Consider the following 17,852-nt stretch of genomic DNA (forward strand, 5'->3'; position numbering starts at 1 on the left):
AGTAAAGGCAGACCATTATATTCTGTGAAAAGATGTCATACGTCTCATATCGCCTATCAACAAGTTACCATTACCTTGTCCAGCTCATCTGTCAGCTGTCTGAGGCCTGTTCTTTTTTAAATAACGACATGCAGGAAGCATCTCGCCCTGTCAGTCAGCAGCAATTGCCCTAACTGCCTCATGCTCCGGTGCACCCAGTTAGGGGCCTCACACCCATCTCCTTTATTATGGGATATGCAGCCGTGGTGGTGTAGCAAGGATCAGGAAGCAGGATTAAGCACTGTGACAACGAGGACCTAACAAGCTAGAAGGTGGGGTGCAGGAATCCGTTCGGGCTGGCTGAAAACAGCCTCAATGTTCTCTACTCAGTTGTAAGGCACGTGGCTCCAGGGAGAGCGGCCGCGCTGCAACGAGCAGCAGCCCTCTGACCAGCACTGCTATGAAGATCATGCATCACTCAGAGGCGTACTTGGCAACAGCAAATTGGATTTTCCATTTTATTGCCTGAAAAAAAATCACACGCTCTTCTCTCCAACACTACCAACACTGTAAGCACTCGCTTATAATTAGAGCGCAGTAAGTACTTCATCAAGATGAAATGATGCATCTGTGTACAGCTACCAAAAGTAGTTAAAATCACGGAGAAAAATCTGACCCCGTTATGCGTCAAATTTAATGTAGCCTACAAGAACAAGCAACACACTCCCAAAACCTCAGTAGCAAGTTTCTTAGCTGAATTCTGAAGCCCCAAGCTGTTTCAGAAATGTACAGTCCAAGCAATGCTGCCGTATGTTTCCCATCTCCATGGGAAGTGCGCCCACTTCTAATCCTAAATACCACATGCCCATTTAAATGTAATTAATTGAAATAAATACTATTCTACTAAAGTTAAAGAAACCCTACAACAAAAAGAGATCTGCTCAAGCAAAATGAACTGTTGACCTCCACGTCAAAGCAATCTCTTCATTTCTTTCTGCCTTCTGTTTGTCCCAGAAGATAGTAGGGGCAGCCAGATATATTACACCTTTCACAAGGATAACATTAATCATACTATGGACAATACTGGAGCACCCTCAACACTGGACCCAGACCCAGTTCTCCCAGCACAGGAGCTCTGCACATCCACCAGGAGCAGTTGCTTGGGGAGCTGGCACCTCACCCAAAGGGCTTATTGAATAATTTAATGAAGCACTGTACTGTGAAATGTAACCACCCTTCTGTCTCTGGGGCAAGCCATCACCAGAGAACAGGCGCTTTTCCACAGGAGGACTAAAGGAGGGCTATCCACAAGAAAGGAAGAAGAACGAGGCACTGAATATTTTGAACAATTCTCATACAACACCAAATTTCTATCTATCCCTGTAGGCAACGAAGAGCAAAAAATTAGGTGTGGTAGAGAGAGCTTGTCCCACCTTAGCAACACTGGGTGAAAAATGAAGGCTACCATTCCTGCCACAAGTCAAGCAAACAGAGAACAAAGAAGCCTCCCAATTAAGTAGTGAAACATAGGATAAGAGCGTGCCACTGGTCACATCTCAGAACAGGTCATGTCCTGGCATCCTTTCCGTGTATCCAGCCAAATCACCTGTGAGCTGCACCACTGCCAATGCGAGGCAGAAGCCTGAATCTGCCTGCAGCAACAGCTCCAACACGGGCACAGCGGAGCCACGCTGTGCAGCTGGACACCTCACAGATGTGTTCCCTCCAAACCACTTGCATAAATATGGTTTTTTGTTGTTGTTGTTTTATGGCAGCACTGTGCTAAGAAATACCTTTATTCAATCCCTGCGGCATCAGATCCATAGGCCAGAGAAAGAGATGTGGCAGATATGCCTTTATGCACAGTGTCCAGCAGTAGCAGCACTCTGCCTCCAGGCTTTAAGGAACTTTATATACTGTTCTGCCACACAGATCACATCAAATCCCTCTGATATTTTCAGTAAGCAAAAGACAGGATTGCCTCTAGTAAAAATCCAGCACTGAAGATTCAATCACAAAGTACTTCAGAGTTGTAGACTGCACTGCTCATTATTGGTGTGTTTTTTTCCATTCACATCACCTTATCAAAAACAATGCATTTATCATTAATAAAATTTAGTATTAACTAGTAGACTACAACTGGATTTCTTTATAATGGACTCAAGCACACGCCCTCCTGGGTGACGTTTCAGGGAAAATGCAGCTACGCTTCCCCTGCTCTTCTCTCAATAAATCTACCCTGCATGTGATCTCAAGCATGTTAGTTAATGTTGGTTGTTATTTTCCTCAGTGCTATTGAAATAAAAGTAGTTTGTGTGAACACTCATATTTTGTTCTACTGCCAGCAAAGGCCAGAAGAGCTCATAAAAGCAGATAAAATGTTGCCTCCCCCAGTCTTGTTTGCAGAAAATAAGTGTCAGACCCAGCGATAACGCAACATATCACCTTAAGGGTGTCTCCAGACTTACCAGGCTCCTCCTGTCAATTAGATCTAGCAAACACCCCTTATATTCAACTATTTGTCACTCATCCTCTTGTGATGTATGGTATATCTGATGTATAATATTTACCGAATTGATGTATATTTAGAATACAGTAAGGTATCATTAGTATACATAGGCATTGCTTCAGTACAAAGTGGAAAAGAATGAATGCAACTGACTTGTCCTTTCCACTCCAACGCCCCTTGGCAACACTTTAAATACTTTGAAAAATTAAAAGGTGAAATAAAGTAATTAAACAACTCTGACATTTGAAAAGTGAGCATTGGCATTCAGCATAAGAAGCATGATCCTAGCTGTAAAATGCCAGATCAACGCTTCTTTGTAGTGGTTTAAATTCATCCCTAGTGGAGCTTCATTAAAATCAATAGAATTCCAGCTGAAATAATTTGGGGCCTGTATACTGATATGTTTCCTTCTGGTTCCTACTGATACTCTGCCTCACTTCCAGCTTAGACTTTACAGTACCAACCTCCAGGAGAGTCCTCAAGCAGTAACACATTCATTTCAGTTATTCCTCTTAAGATTGCAATTTAAATGTTCTTTCCCTTTACAACACAAAGATCTTACTCTTTCAGTATCATACAATAGGACAGGAGGAATGAAATAAAATTAATTTCTTTATTTAGATAGAAATACCCTCGAATCCTGTTTTATTAAAGGCTAAGCAAGGGACCAGTCTACTATAACAAATTCAAACTTAAGTTGTATGTAAAAATGTGTCTGTCCTGGATTGTTTTAGATTTGCCTTACACTACAGGGCTTACAATTTTTATTACTTTTGTGGCATGTGCTTTCCCTCTGAAGAGAGAGAGATTGGTTCAAGTGTGAGGGTGGAAGAAATGTCATGACTATCAGATCATAAAAATGATACCAAAGCAATTAACTGTGAACACTGTCTTAAATTCTATTTCTTTTAAAAAAAGAAAACATATACAGATTCCTATGCCACAGAATGAATGTTATCAAAAGCAAATGATTTTTTTTACACAAGTCTTAAGTGCATATAAGCTGTGGATCATTAACTCGTATCATCCATATAAAAGGGAAGATCATCTCTGCTTCGAAGATGCCTATCACTTTTGAAGGTGTAACAGAAGAGTGTAGACTTAAACGGTGCTTATAAGGGAGCAGCAAGGAGACACAGAGCACAGGAAGGACATAAGCAAAATGCGACTCAGACTTTGGCATCAGATAAAATTATCATGAAAATAGTATGATAGCTCCATGACATTGTTGAGAATACATTTATTTATTAATGAGATACTATGAACTAAAAGAAAACAACCAGTAAACCTAAACCCAGACTGAAGCCTCCAGAAAATTAATCCCAGCAACATTTTTGTCCTCTGGCCTGTAAGTTATTTTACCAAAGGAGCTCTAACAGTATCATGTGGAGTCATCAGCGCATCAGACAACCCTGAAATAGCATTGGTGCTGATTTTGTTTGGACAGAAGTTGTCTGTTTTACTTAACAGGGAAATCTCTGAACTCGAGGTTCAAGTCTCAAATAACTAGTCAGATGAAGTACATGCTAGTAAGGCAAACACTCTTCACAGCATCTGTCAGACAGAAGTAGGATGGAAGTCTTCTTCTTTCCGACCACTCAGACAGGAATGCTGAAGCCTTGCCTGCAAGTGTAAGATGGGAAGCCCCAAGGAGTAGTCTGAATGAACAATACGAAAGGCAGACACTGAAGCCTAAGCCCATCCTCAGTTCTACAATTACTTCCAGGAACAGAAAACAAGAGTACAAACATGATCACATCACATTATTCTGAGTTTTGAGACTTAAGTGAAAATTTCCAATAACGAGTTCAGAGATGAGACCCTCTCTTGAATTTTCTCTTTAATACGTCTAACAGCTGAGCTTTGCCCAGCTATTCCTGCATCAGTTCAGGAACTGAAGTGTTGAACTGTCTTAGTTAAAACAGAAAAACATGTAGTCTGAAAAACATTAGGAAATGGAGATTCTGCCACTGGTGTTTTGTTGAAACAGCTCAACGCTTTGTTAAAGCGCATTCTTCATTCCTGTTCTGGACTGTCTCAGTTCCCCAGTACTGCAGCTTGCCCTTCTGCAAGTGAGAAAGACTATGCTTTCTCCTCACAGTACCTGCAGGTACCAAGGTCAGTGCAGAAGGATGGCAGGAGGTGCCCCATGTGCAGAGTAGAAGTTCCCTGCAGCCCATGGGTACCAAAAGGAGCAGCTGTCCATGTGCAGCCATGGAGGAGCCCACGCAGCAGCACCGGATGATGCCTGAAGGAGCTGCAGCCCACAAAGATCCCCTGCAAGAACAGGTTCTGGACAGAGTTGCAGATCGTGGGAAGCAGCCTGCGGTGGGGCAGAAGGGCTTGGGGAGTTGACGCCTGCGGGGGCAGTGCTGGAGCAATGCCTGAAGGGCAGGCCCTGTGGTATGGAGCTGTATTGGAGCAGTGCTTGAAGCCCATGTGGGATCAGGAAGGACTGCATCTTGTAGGAAGGAACCCACATGGAACACAGGCTAGATTACGAAAGAGCACCAAAGACAAAGCAGCATGGACTGACTGCAGCCCCATTCCTTGTTTCCTGTGCTGAAGAAGGTGAAGGAGGTAAAAGAGGGTGGATGAGTGCAAGGTGTTTTTAGTTTGCCTTTAGATTTTTTTTCCACTCCTGTACTGTTATTAGCAGGCAATAATTTATATAAAACCCCCTCAGTTTAGTCTGTTTGCCTATAATAGTAACGGGTGAGCAATCCACCCTGTCGTTATCCCAATCCTTGACCCCTTTTCCATCATACTTTTTTTTTCTCCTCCTCTTCCTTTGAGGGAGCGAGAAAAACAAAGCAAAAGCAGACATCATGTCTTGAATTCTTTACTCTTGAAGTCAAGGTGAGGTGAAACGAGGCCAAATGGTACTGCTTCAGCCGCTGCTTTCATAATGCTAAGGGAAGAAGATTTTACTCTCAAGTATCTCAACCTTTCATAGGACTGAATTTCCTATGTCTTCTGAGATATTTACATGAAATTCCAACAAAATAACAAAGGTCAGCCAGAATCATTATAGCAAAGCACAATGGAGAAGGTAACAGTAGGAGACTTTCACTCAAGAATGTGCTAGAACTGAAGATGAAGCCTAGGAAAACAAGAGAATGTATGAAATATCAAAGTTCTCCCTTAATCAACATTTCAAGTCTTATGTACGGCAGGAATATAGACCTAATCTGACAAATCCACAGTACCATATCCAAGTCAGAGGAAGACTGGTTAACTCGCCTGGATGAAGCTCTGGCAATTTCTACTATTGCTCCCCACAACAAGTCTGACATCAGCAAGATGAGAAGTACAAACAATAAGCAATATTAACACTCACAGATGACAGCCACCAAGCAGGACCTCATCCAGCCCAGGGCACGAGGCTCTGCCCTCAGCCCACAGCCTGCGCTAACAGCTCATACCCCCACACAACAAACCTCACTGCATCGGCAGCCAAAGCCCCACGGCACGCAGCCTGCAAGCACAGGTACCAAGGCAACCGGCTCATGGCACTGTGTGGGTAGCTACAGGGAAGCAGAGAAGAAACAGCATTCTGACAAAAATCCAAGAAATTATTTCCAAGTGTTTTCTATATTCTTTCTAGTGTCACTCCAAATGACTTCTAGCCAGGCTAGATTCATTTCTCCAACATTCCTAGTACAAGTAAGAGAGACCCCTGGCTAGACAACCTATAAGAATTTGGAGATTTTATTTCTCTTTCTTGGAAAGGTGAAACTGCTGGAAGTACCATTTACTTCACTGCTCCTTGTAGCAAACACACAGTGCTGATGGGGATCTCTAGGAGCATGCCAGCAGTCACTGCAGCAGGCTCCCAGCGTTTCAACTGAGAATCCAAGAGACACAACGCACCACAGATGGGGTTTGGAATAAAAAGAATTAACATGATATCGAAGCAGTTAAACATCAGAGATGCTTCAATAGAACAGGAAGAATTACAGGCTCAGAGAATCAGCATCCCAATTTATTTTGAAATATGTTGCATATTTTACCAACTTCAGACTCCCAGGGGATTCTCAATTACACAAGAATTCAACAAAGCATTCTCTCACTGAAGGGTCCCTATCAGACCAAAATCTAGTTAATATAAGTTCAAAAAGGATTCACTGTACCTTCAAAACTTCCATTTAAGCATAGCCTGCACAGTATTCAGCAGAATGAACCCAATTTTAAGTGCTATGAAAAGCATAAAAGGAATGTTTAACAACAACAACAAACACAGCTGTGACTGGTTCCAGGTACAGTACTCTTACTACAGTTCCCACAGAAGAGATACAATTATTTGCTAATAGAAACATTTTATGCTGATGATACTTGGAATCACAATGAAATCAACATGAGAAACACACACACACTGTATTCATCTGAGAGGCGACAGTAGGATTTGCCTATTTTTAAAACTAATATAAAATGAAATTTGAATTTTGGAAGTTGGGTAAGCGTTACAGCAGTGTAAGGAAATGAATACCTGCGGTACCTAACATAGCTAACAGATGGGCTACAGAAAATATCTTTCAAACATCTTTCTGGGTATAATGGAGCTTTGCAGTGTTCTTCCCATACGCCTCAATACTCACCAAGTGAGATATGGAACCAGTCAACTACATGAAAATCTATTTATGTTTATTTTTAAGCTTAAACTAAGCCTGAAATGAGAAATACAACAACAGCATTCACAAATTCTGTAAAAACACTTTCCTTACATAAATAATTTGACTACAAATTATCTTGTTAAGTACAATATTCTATTATTACTTAACTAGTAATAACTGTCCTACTGACCATCCTGGAAAACAACTTCTTCTCTTTATCCACTGCTAAGTTTATCAAAGCTTCTTAATATCTCACACCACTCTAGCCTTAGTCCTCAAAGTAGAAGCAGGTCTGGTTGTTTTTTTTGTTTGTTTGTTTTTTTCTTTTTTTAAATTGGCAAGGTATCCATTAGGTGTTCCAGCACTCAGAGCCAGTGTCCAGAGCCTGAGACACTCAGCTTCCAACAGGTGTCACAACCTGCAATGTGCAGACGTGAACAGCGCTGCGACACAGGTAAAGTGCAGCGGTCATTGATACTGGAAGAAGAAAAGTTTGGTGCTTACCTGAAGAATATTTAGAAAAGAAATATCTTTTGTGAAATAAGTGATTCTTATGCTTGCACATGCCTGTTATAATTACCTAAGTAAACTGCCATTTCAATTAACATTAACTTGAGCAAATAACGGCAGCAACTACTTTGTGTAATTCATAAACTCCAGTCATTTCAAAAGCCTAAGGATTCCTTGAACTTTCTATTTAAAGCCAGTCCTTAATTCAACGGCGATAATTCAGCCCTTTGAAATTAAAGAAATGGTGAAAGAATTACTTAACCACTCTGAGACACAGACCTAATTTACAGAAATTTTTTACCCTCCGTAAAAGGAAACATGGCTACTGTCTCTCTCAAGTTTGTATGGCTATTTTAAAGGGATGAGTTTCCTACTTCTCAAGCACGCCTTTCACTTGACTGTTCCTATCCTTGCAACCCATCACTCGAGGAAATCATTTCACCAACTAAAATTGTATGGAAGACTTAAAAGCCATCGATTCCAACATTAAGTTGATAATTAAACATGGATCCTTAGAAAGCCTAGAGATAAGTTGCACACACAGGGCACCTATTTACATTTGGCTACAACTTTGTGAATAGTTGTGCACTGCATACTTAATCTTACACCGCTGACTCTGCTAAGAAACTTTTTTAAGAGTCACATACAGGTCCATACAGTGAACTTAAAACGCTCTCATTGATCTTACTAATTGCATCTGCCACAGTACATGGTTCTTCTTTCTATTCAGCTTTCTTCCCAAACACCATTCCAATTGTTAAATGGTCAGAATACACAAAGTGACAGATTTAGTGCTTTCTTGGCAATTTATATAACTGACTGCAACTCTGTTGTTGCAGTGAATCATGATTTATTTGTCTCACAATGCAGCACATAACCTTTTAAATGCTAGGGAAAAAAATGCCAGCGCCTCTTTAAAGTTTATATATGACTGCCCACCACCATTCCTCACGAACAGCGTTTTGAGAGACAAATGATAAAAACAAGCTGTGAATTCACCCACCAACTCCCGGCCATTTCCTGCATTCATCATCCACACACACTGTATTTACAGACAAGCATCCTCACCACGAGCACCAATACACCGCTCAGTCTCCTCACTTCCTCCGAGACAAGAATCCTTTCCTCAGGCTAACAGGAAGAGCACTGCTATGTGCAGACCAGGGCAACGCAGACAGGCCCCAGCCCTGACTGGCTCATGACACACTCAGTCACCTCAGGTGGAATTAGCACAGACAACACAGGTTTATCTACTGCTATCTCAGTTCCAAAACGTTGACCCCAATGTCTGTGTATGGCCTTTTCTCATACCTGCCTTACCATCCGTGTCTTCCTCTGCACTCACTTCCATTACCTTTTAGATTCAATTCACTGTATTCCCTCCCCTTCTCATCCAGAAAAGCCGGTTTATTTGGCTGTTTATATTGTGCCCATCTCCCTGGTAAATGAACAGCTAATGAGTCACTGTTGTCCACCACTGCCCGAGCTACTAACGCTCATAAGGCAGTCACAAGCCTTCAGAACCTTTAATTAAGAAAGCGATAATGAGAGAGGAAAGACTGTTTACTTTAAACGGACCAGCAGTGCCTCCAATTAACGAAACAGGACCCGCTCATTGAAAAGCTATTTATCCAACATGCACTGCACAAAGTATTTGGATAATTCTTACGTTATAATTCAATTTTAAAAATGTAGGAGGGAGAACTCAGGAAGTAGACTTTTTTTTCCCCCACAGATGGCACCTATGGAATTAGTAGTCCATTTGTTAGGGTTTAACACCACCCTTCCTCAGTATATTTTAAAACCATCTGCAAAGGAACGCTCTTCTAAATTGTCCTTATTTGCAAAAGGGCAAACAGGGCTGCAGACCCGAAGTTACTTCCAGCCATTCAGCAGACTCATTAGCTCCCTACCTTAGCTCAAAGACCAGCTCCAAAGTGCACTTGGTGTCCTATTTATCAAACCCCATTCCCTAACTGTTTTCTTAAATGTCTAACAAACAAGCAAAACATTTATTCTAGACTTCAGAGCAACGTTCTCTGGAAATATATCACAGAATTTGAGTTATTTTAGGTATTTGATATAACTTTAGTTATAGGAGTGGTATAAACTGTGATATAAATTTGGCCAATCAATCATGAATGAGGATACTGGGCATGACCATAAGATGCAACACTGGGAAATTCAAGCATGGCTTAGAAGTATAGTCTATAGAAGAGCAGCTGAATAATAAAGAACAGAGATGACAAGCTGTGTCAGTGCACCTTGCCTGGATCAAGTAAGTCAAAATTACAAGCCCTTTTCCTACCCAATTAGTAGCAATAGTATTCTAGAACGCAAACAAACGTTAACTAGAAAGGAAAAATGCTCCCCTTACCTATTTGAAATTGTGCAGATCAATGCAAAACAAACATCAGAAATTTTGTTTTAAGTGTTTCCATTTAGTTTGGACAATGACAGTAAAACTATTTAAAGTGAATTTGCTGTTACGCTTGTAAGGCAGCAGTGTGTTTAGAGCATTCAGTTAGCCACAGAAGATAGTTAGACTCAGTTCAGCATTTAATTTCAGAAAAAAAGCAACGCTGTAACTTAGGAATGTACAGAAATGTACAGATATTGCACATGTCTCTTTCAACTGCAGTAATGTTTTAGACATTATAAATACGACTAACCAAAAGCTAAAGCTATACCTCAGTGTCATGGAAAAAAGTATGAATCTATAGAAAAAAGCAGCTTTCATCCACCAAGGAAAAAAAAAAAAAAAAAGATCATATTTGCTACATGATCTATCTACAAAATTATGGTAGGTAAATTATCAAAGTCAAAATAAACTTCCATTTTGCCTTTGCCACGCACATAAAAGGGAATACTGCAATGCAAACTCATCAAAATCAATACTTCAGTTTCAAAGAAAAATTCTACCTTCTAGGTCGAAAGGAGTTGCTGTATATGAAATAATCATAACTACAGATGGCCAATAATGCAAATTCAAAGTACGTCATCAACCAGTTCCACTGCTTTAAAAGCTCTTAACTCACTACTGCAGGCCACTGAAAGAGAGAATTGAAAAATCCTCTGACTTTGCTAATATTTTCTTCAAGTCGATCAAACTTTACAAGAACAGTCACAAATAAGTCACTTATACTGTTTAACATAATTTTGGCTGATCCAAATAGCGTTTACAAAATCCAGACAGAGAAAATAACAGTTTAACAGATCCTGTATCTATTATACAGGATATATTATAAAAAGCAGAACTGGCAGTCAGGTCTACTAATACACAAGGAATACACAACAGGTAAAAATCTAATAAAATGAAACAAGCAACATCTTCCGGCCCTTCCTGGGTATCCAGAAGATGTGAAAGAGTATTCCTTCGGGGGAAAGCAAGTATTTAACTGCAATTATAACTTTAACTTTAGCACAATAATTTCTTAAGGGTTTAACATCAGACTTCGTTTCAGAGGAAATACAATGCATTGTTATTGCTATTATTCAAATAAATAAACGATCATTCGTGATCTTACCTAGTTCTGGGGGCAACACAGTAAGACGATTTCCCTGGATATGAAGTTCCTTAAGCTGAGTGAGCTCCCCAATTTCTTTAGGCAGTGATATCAGGTCATTGTCTCTAAGGCTCAGCTAAGAGTGAACATAAAGAAGTCAGAACAATTTTGGGTTAGCCTAAAGCAGCCTAAAACTGAACTATACTCTATCTTGCCTCCCCCCGCTTCTGAACACTCGATTCTTTCAATTTATTTACAAGTGTCTGCTGATGAACAAGAAACAGTTCCAGGTTTAGAGGCCTATTCCTGAAAACACACTCTACTACTTCTCAAATTGACTAGATTCTATTCCTACAAGCATTGCAAAAGTGAATTGATTTTCCAAGAATTTAGATAAATTACTTACTATCTGCAACTTTGTGAGCTTCCCAATATCTGGCGGCAGGATTTCAAAATCGTTGTCACTTAGATAGAGTGCACGCAGGGTGGCTGCAAATTAAATAGCAATATATAAACAGGGTGGCATATAACCCAACCATTTGAGGTCTAATCAATAAAAGGGAGTCAGGTTTGATTAATAACCCTGACTTGGTGAAAAGCCTTTGACATACCCAGGGCTCACGATAATAACAAGCAGGTCAAACTTAGATTTACTGGCTTATTACATTGTTGGTGAGTTCAGGAAAACATCTATATTCAAAAGGACTGACACAATTAACAATTTCTACAATAGTAGACTGTGGCAGGTTCTGGCATATAGTCTCAATGCTCAGCTGTCAGAATGGAATCATTACTCTTCATTATCCCCCCATTCTTATTTATCACACCAATCTGCATCCTAAACAAACAAAAAAATCAGCTGAGTTTATGGTCAAATACACATCTGTATTAAGCTCTATAGAAAGCACACAATAAGGCTGGGAAAGAGTTCTTAAAAGGAAGTAATAGGGCAGGCTCAAATGATATAATTTGTAATTTACACAGTGCCCATGAAATACACAGGAGAAAAAAAAAATGAGATGACTTAGCACAACTTCGTATACTGAATAAGCATACTTGACAGGTTTTTGAAGAAAAAATTAAAATGGAAACTCATAAAGAGAGGAGATTCTGATTTTCTCATGCACTGTATTCATCCTCCTTTTATTTCATTATATGCGACCATTTTTAATAAAGCTTACTTATAAATTTCCTTCTGTCAGGTTACAACCACAAAATCTGTTCCAGACTGCAGCATCCCTTCCTCTGTCCTCATTTATCACTCTTGCTAGTTAATGCACTGATCATGAAGCTACTTCAGCTTAGTATCCAGAAAACACTGGTAAGGTAGCAGCAGAATCACTGGAAGCCAGAAAGTGCCAGAATTCAAGTTGCTTAGGCAACCATAATGCAACTCTTCTGCACATATGCATTACAATATCTTTAACTATGTGAGCATATTTTCTAACATGAGCAAAGATCAGCTCATTTTTGCTATCCATCTGCCAAACCTTGTAACCTTAGCATGTTTTTTGGATGTTTTTAACATATTGATCACTTCAACACTCCCAAGCTGTTAAAACTGTTTCCATAATTAACCATCACAAACACAATTGTTTCCAGAGTCAACATAAAACAGTTGCTTTGCAAAACAGTTTATTCTCCTCTGGAGCTTGTGAGCCTACACAATGTTTGAACTGAGCATGGGGACAAGGGAAATATTACTCAGAAGAAAAATAAGTAAGTCTTCTCATGTCCAAAGATGTCAGATAACTATACATCAGTGATAAATATCATTGAACTGTGTAGAAATATTCAGGAGGTATTCAAAGACGAAAAACATAAATAACGGAAAACGTCTGTTAGAGTTTGGTCTCCATCAAATAAATTTCAACTGCAGAAAGCAAAGCACCATATCACAAAGATTTGTAGAGTTTTTTAAGAAGTTCCTTACTCAGATAGAAGAAGTTTCCAGGTAGAGAATTTTCATTTAAATTGTTGTAAGTCAAGTCAAGAACCTCCAGTGCTGGTAAAGATCCAAACCCCCTTGGCAAGGTATTTAATCTGTTCATGCTGTACGTGAGAGAAAAAAAAAAAACAAAACATGACATCAGTATGCTTTTCATCTGGCAGGGATAACGAACAACATTTTCATTTCTAAAAAATCTAACCTACACCAGACTTCATTTTTCTTTTGTTTTGTTTGCTATTAGATAGCAAGCAACTCTTCTGTGATGCAGACTTCTTTAAGCTCTCACTTTGATAAGTATTCCCAAAATTTATGTCTTTACTATAGAGACACCCTGCCTTGCTGATCAAAGAGCCACACCTGAAAAAGGAAGCAAAAGGGAAAGGGGCGCTGTGCTCAGCTTGAGCAATGTGCCATGGAGCAATTGGTCCTTGGCAGGTGAGCCATCTTCTAGCTAACTAAACCATGAATCACTGTTTTGTACCTCACAGCATTTTGACCATCTGCTACCCCCCACAGCAGGTATTTCTTCACAACAGTACCAGACACAAGGAGGAATACTTCAGCTCTACAGCATTTACACCCATCAGAAGCTGCTGTTCTTAAGACTACCGCATTTGTGCTTTCACTATAGGCGTACAGGGAGCACAAATGCAAAAAGAAGTTGCCCCACTGATTGATAAGGCTTAAAGCTCATTCAACCAGTCTTACAGGGTTCAGGATAGCAGTTCCCATTGGCAGCAGCCATAACTATAAGGGGAAAACTGACAGAATGAAAAGATTTGTCTGTTAACCTGGAGCAGAGAGGCTACAGAAGACAATAACTTCCATCTAAACTCAAATGGCTGGAATTAAAGGACTCAGGTAACATCTAAAGTGGCTGCAATGATGAAGGAAGGCAAGCAGCTGGAGATGATATTCAAACACTCTCACTGTTTGTAGATAAAGTAGAGCTCTGGCTGATTAACACTGAACTACCAGTTTGTTATTTATATTGTCTTCAGGGCATGCACACCAGATACAAAGTTGGATTTGCTTGATTTGTCACCAAGGTTTGAAAACAGAACAGAAGACAGACATCTTCAGGAACAGTGTGAAAGATTACATGTAGTTATTTTAAGGAATAGGAATTTGTTTCTACGTGATTTGGGGAAACAAACATGACTTTCCATATTATCTTTAAATATATACTTAATATATTTAAAATATACTTAATATAGAAGCGATAAACAGCAATAGCCACAACTGAAGTTAATAGGAGATGTTATATGAACATATTAAGTGTAACATAGCACTAAGAACACTCAGGTCAACACACTCAGGTACTGACAAATTTTAGCACCCAATGAAGATCTTGACAATAATCTCGACACTAATCTCTTAGGCCTTCCCTCCTCCATGCAGTGCTTGTTAAACACTTCATTATATCTTGTGACAAATACTGTGAAAGACATCATAAGGACTGTTAATCAGTCTACTTGTTCTACACTTGGGCACATGGAGCTGAAAATTGAAGACACCCAGGCTTCAGAAGATAGCTACAGGGCTGGGTATGTTCCGAATGGTAGCAACAGCAGGAACAGTGGCAGACCAAGCATGCTCTGGAATAGTTTGTATAGTCACCATCATTAAATACAGTAACTTGAGGACCACTACATTAAGCTGTGTAAAAAATAAAAGAAAAATAGAAAATCCTATCTTCGGGCTCCTATAAAAGCTTTTAACCATTGAATACATATGTACCTTATGCTATTTTTTTTAATTTCAGTAAATGGATCTGCAGTGCTGAGTCCATGCCTTTCAAGTCCCTAGTGCAGATGGCCCAAATATGGATTGAGGATATATCTGTGCCTTTGCTTTTGGCACTGTTTTAGTTGATTGGAACCATCTCACTCATTTGTCTGCACATGTAGAAAAGTACATTTTCACTGAGCACAGCAGTACTTAAAATCATGAGATGAATATTAAGAAATGCCAAAGTTACTTCCACATGCTGTTAACAAACCCAGATTTAATAAACCATTTATAGTACACAACAAGACAGACTCCATTTGATATGTGATGTGCAGAAGAGATACAGCTGACTTTACCATTAGCACATCAGCTAGACCCCAATTTAACAGACTCATTAATGTAATTAAAAAGGATCAGGTAGCAAATGTCAAACATTTGTAAAGGACTTAGTCCCAGAAGAATTCTGCAGAATTAAAATCCTAATCTTCCCATCGTGGATCTCCTGTGAAGAACCTTGCCCATACTAATTGCATATTCATGCTAGTAGGATGCCTTACCTACAGCAGGTGGTAAGTGGGAAAACAGACATCCCTGTCCTACAAAGCACGTGCACTTTGCATTACTGCTGAAGTGGCAGCTGCTAAGATACAGAAGAATGATCACCACTGTTACTCCTAGAGATTTGCCACTGCTTTTAGAAACAGTTTTTATTAAATAAGACTAAAAGCAGCTGCTTTTTCAGTAATAAAAGGAGAAGACTGTCCCAGTGGTCTTCCCTTTTGTAGGCAAAGAACAGGAAGAGAAAGAGTCTCCTGTTTGTAACAGACAGAATAAATCTATTCTCTGGCATGGAAAGAGAATTAGCCAAGGACTATGCAAACAAAATTTCCCATTTCATTGTCAGTGTAGCAGTACACCTTCCACTTCCTACCATACCTCTTGACCCTTCTGCATTGAAATCCTCACAGAAATATTCTTACTCAAGCTATCCCTCTCCTACAGCAGGCTGTTTTGATGCCTTGAGTGTACGCACGTGCTCAGCAGATGACAAGAGGGTTCCCACCCACCCCCACTAGTAGAGCAGGACAGTTTGTCCTTAAATTAACTACAAGAACTTCTGAACCCATTTTGCAGAATTATACTCCAGGCTGTAAATCCTGAGCTTGGGGGATGGCAGACCTCAAGAAAGACCGTTTAAATTACAAAATTCTTGCATGTTCCTTCCAACTCAGAATACTTTATGATTCTACAATTGTAGACTTTGCAGTTCCAGACCTAAACCACCAGTTGTTAAGTAACAAATTGTTCCCAAATGTCTCCTGTTCTTAATCCCAAAAGGACTTGCAAAAGACATTAATGGAGGAAAAAAAACAAACAACAAAAAAAAAACAACAGGAAAAGTGTTTAAGACCCATATCTGAATTACGCTAACACTTGTCACTTCTCTAATTCACGGAAAGACCTCAAATTCTTCCCCCCTCCATAGAAGGCAGCACTTCATATGCTTTTCTAAAATGGCCAAACCCCAAGTTGCAAAGTTCCAATTCTCAGAGCAAATATTAATTCATGATCATTTCCAAGTTCAGACAGCTATTAGGGCCCGCTAGAGATCTAAAGTGATCAAATGAAGACCCGACAAGACACATCATCTTGAAAATGTTTCTTTGCATGCCAACAGCTCAGGAAGCAATTCAATTATCTGCACTTTACAAAAGTACCTAAAGCTGGATACTTAAAGCCTAGTCAAAGTTATTAGATATTTCAAATAGTAAAACAAACTCAGTGTCATGGTTCTATGTTTTTCTGTTTTTTTTTTTTATTATTTTTTTATTTTTGGGTTTCAGTATTCCACATCAAAACATCATGTAGTGTACAGGGCATTAAAGTGTCACTGCCCCAATTCCAAGTACCTATCCCTGTACATTACAGCAGTCACGGGATCTGGCCCTTCCGGGTGGGGGGGGCGCTCTCTTGCTGCCTTGCAGTGGGTGCTGGAGGGTGCTTTCCTAGCCGTTCCAAGCTTTTCAGGTTTGAATCGGTCCCGGGAACTCTCTCTCTCATCTTGTCTGATTTATTAATCTCAATTTCAATTAAATTGTATATATTGTGTTATCTTGTATTCCGATATTATAGTAAAATAAGTTTTCCTCCATAGATTGTTGCCGCTGCTCTTTTCCTCCCTTCCTTCCTTCCCATTTTTTGTGGGACTGGGGTGGGGGGGGAGGGCAGAGGCCTGTCGCCCCTGTCACGGACATAGATTGATCTGATCAACTCCGTGACACTCAGTTAAATTAAGGTTTCCAAAAGCTGAATTTATAATACAAACATTCTTTCCATGAGAAGCCTACAAAATTAAAGCTTCTCCTCACCAAGGCTTTCCTAAGTAGCTACACTTTAATGCGTCCAATTAGTTTCAAGAAACTTCATTTCAGGTTCATTTTAATAATTCAAGAAAGTCTTCTTCTACTGTAGTTATAATGGAGTGTCACCAACTCTACTTGAATATGGTACCTGAACACTTAACAGGAGTTTCTCTGACTCTAATTCAGCCAGTACCATCTTGTTGAATGAAATGCATACCATATTCAACAAGGACTCGCAGCTGCCTCTATAGATTTAATTAAAATTGAAGTTTCTTTAATCACAAATTTGTGTCTTTGGAATTAAAGTCCCAAATTAACATACAAAATTTAACATTCCTTTTAACTTTTTACAAAGCAGAGCATAAAAATCAAGGCTGGCTCTTGCCAGAGAATTAAGTGACAGTTGTTAAGAAAGTAAAATATGTTACTTGTTGGGTCTGACTTCAGCATTAGGTGAATAAAGTTGCTTTTTGCCCTTAAATAGTTATCAGTATATCAGAGTAAATGCTTGATCACTCTTAGGTATCTGATTATCCAGAACACTAGCTAAGCACTCTCAACAAGATAGTCAAGAGTTACATACATGGATACATTCAAGTTCTTATCACATTTTCAAAAAGAAACTTAAATAGCAAAAATAAGATTTAAGCTCAGCTGTGATAGCCTTTGACAACATCTCCATTACAGCAA

At 39.5% G+C, this 17,852-nt stretch overlaps 1 protein-coding gene across 1 annotated transcript in view; it reads right to left on the reverse strand.

The window, feature by feature from the left end:
• The window catches only part of RSU1 (Ras suppressor protein 1), a gene marked incomplete at both ends in the record, with an annotated part of 98,265 nt that overhangs the window by 58,247 nt on the left and 22,166 nt on the right, over positions 1 to 17,852 (reverse strand). The window contains 3 exons of the mRNA XM_079538725.1: positions 11,139 to 11,253; positions 11,524 to 11,606; positions 13,051 to 13,169. Coding sequence (XP_079394851.1) covers positions 11,139 to 11,253; positions 11,524 to 11,606; positions 13,051 to 13,169 — 317 coding nt within the window. The remainder of the gene's footprint in view (positions 1 to 11,138; positions 11,254 to 11,523; positions 11,607 to 13,050; positions 13,170 to 17,852) is intronic.

Source organism: Tetrao urogallus (assembly GCF_951394365.1).
Source record: "Tetrao urogallus genome assembly, chromosome: 7".
Taxonomy (NCBI): Eukaryota; Metazoa; Chordata; class Aves; order Galliformes; family Phasianidae; genus Tetrao; species Tetrao urogallus.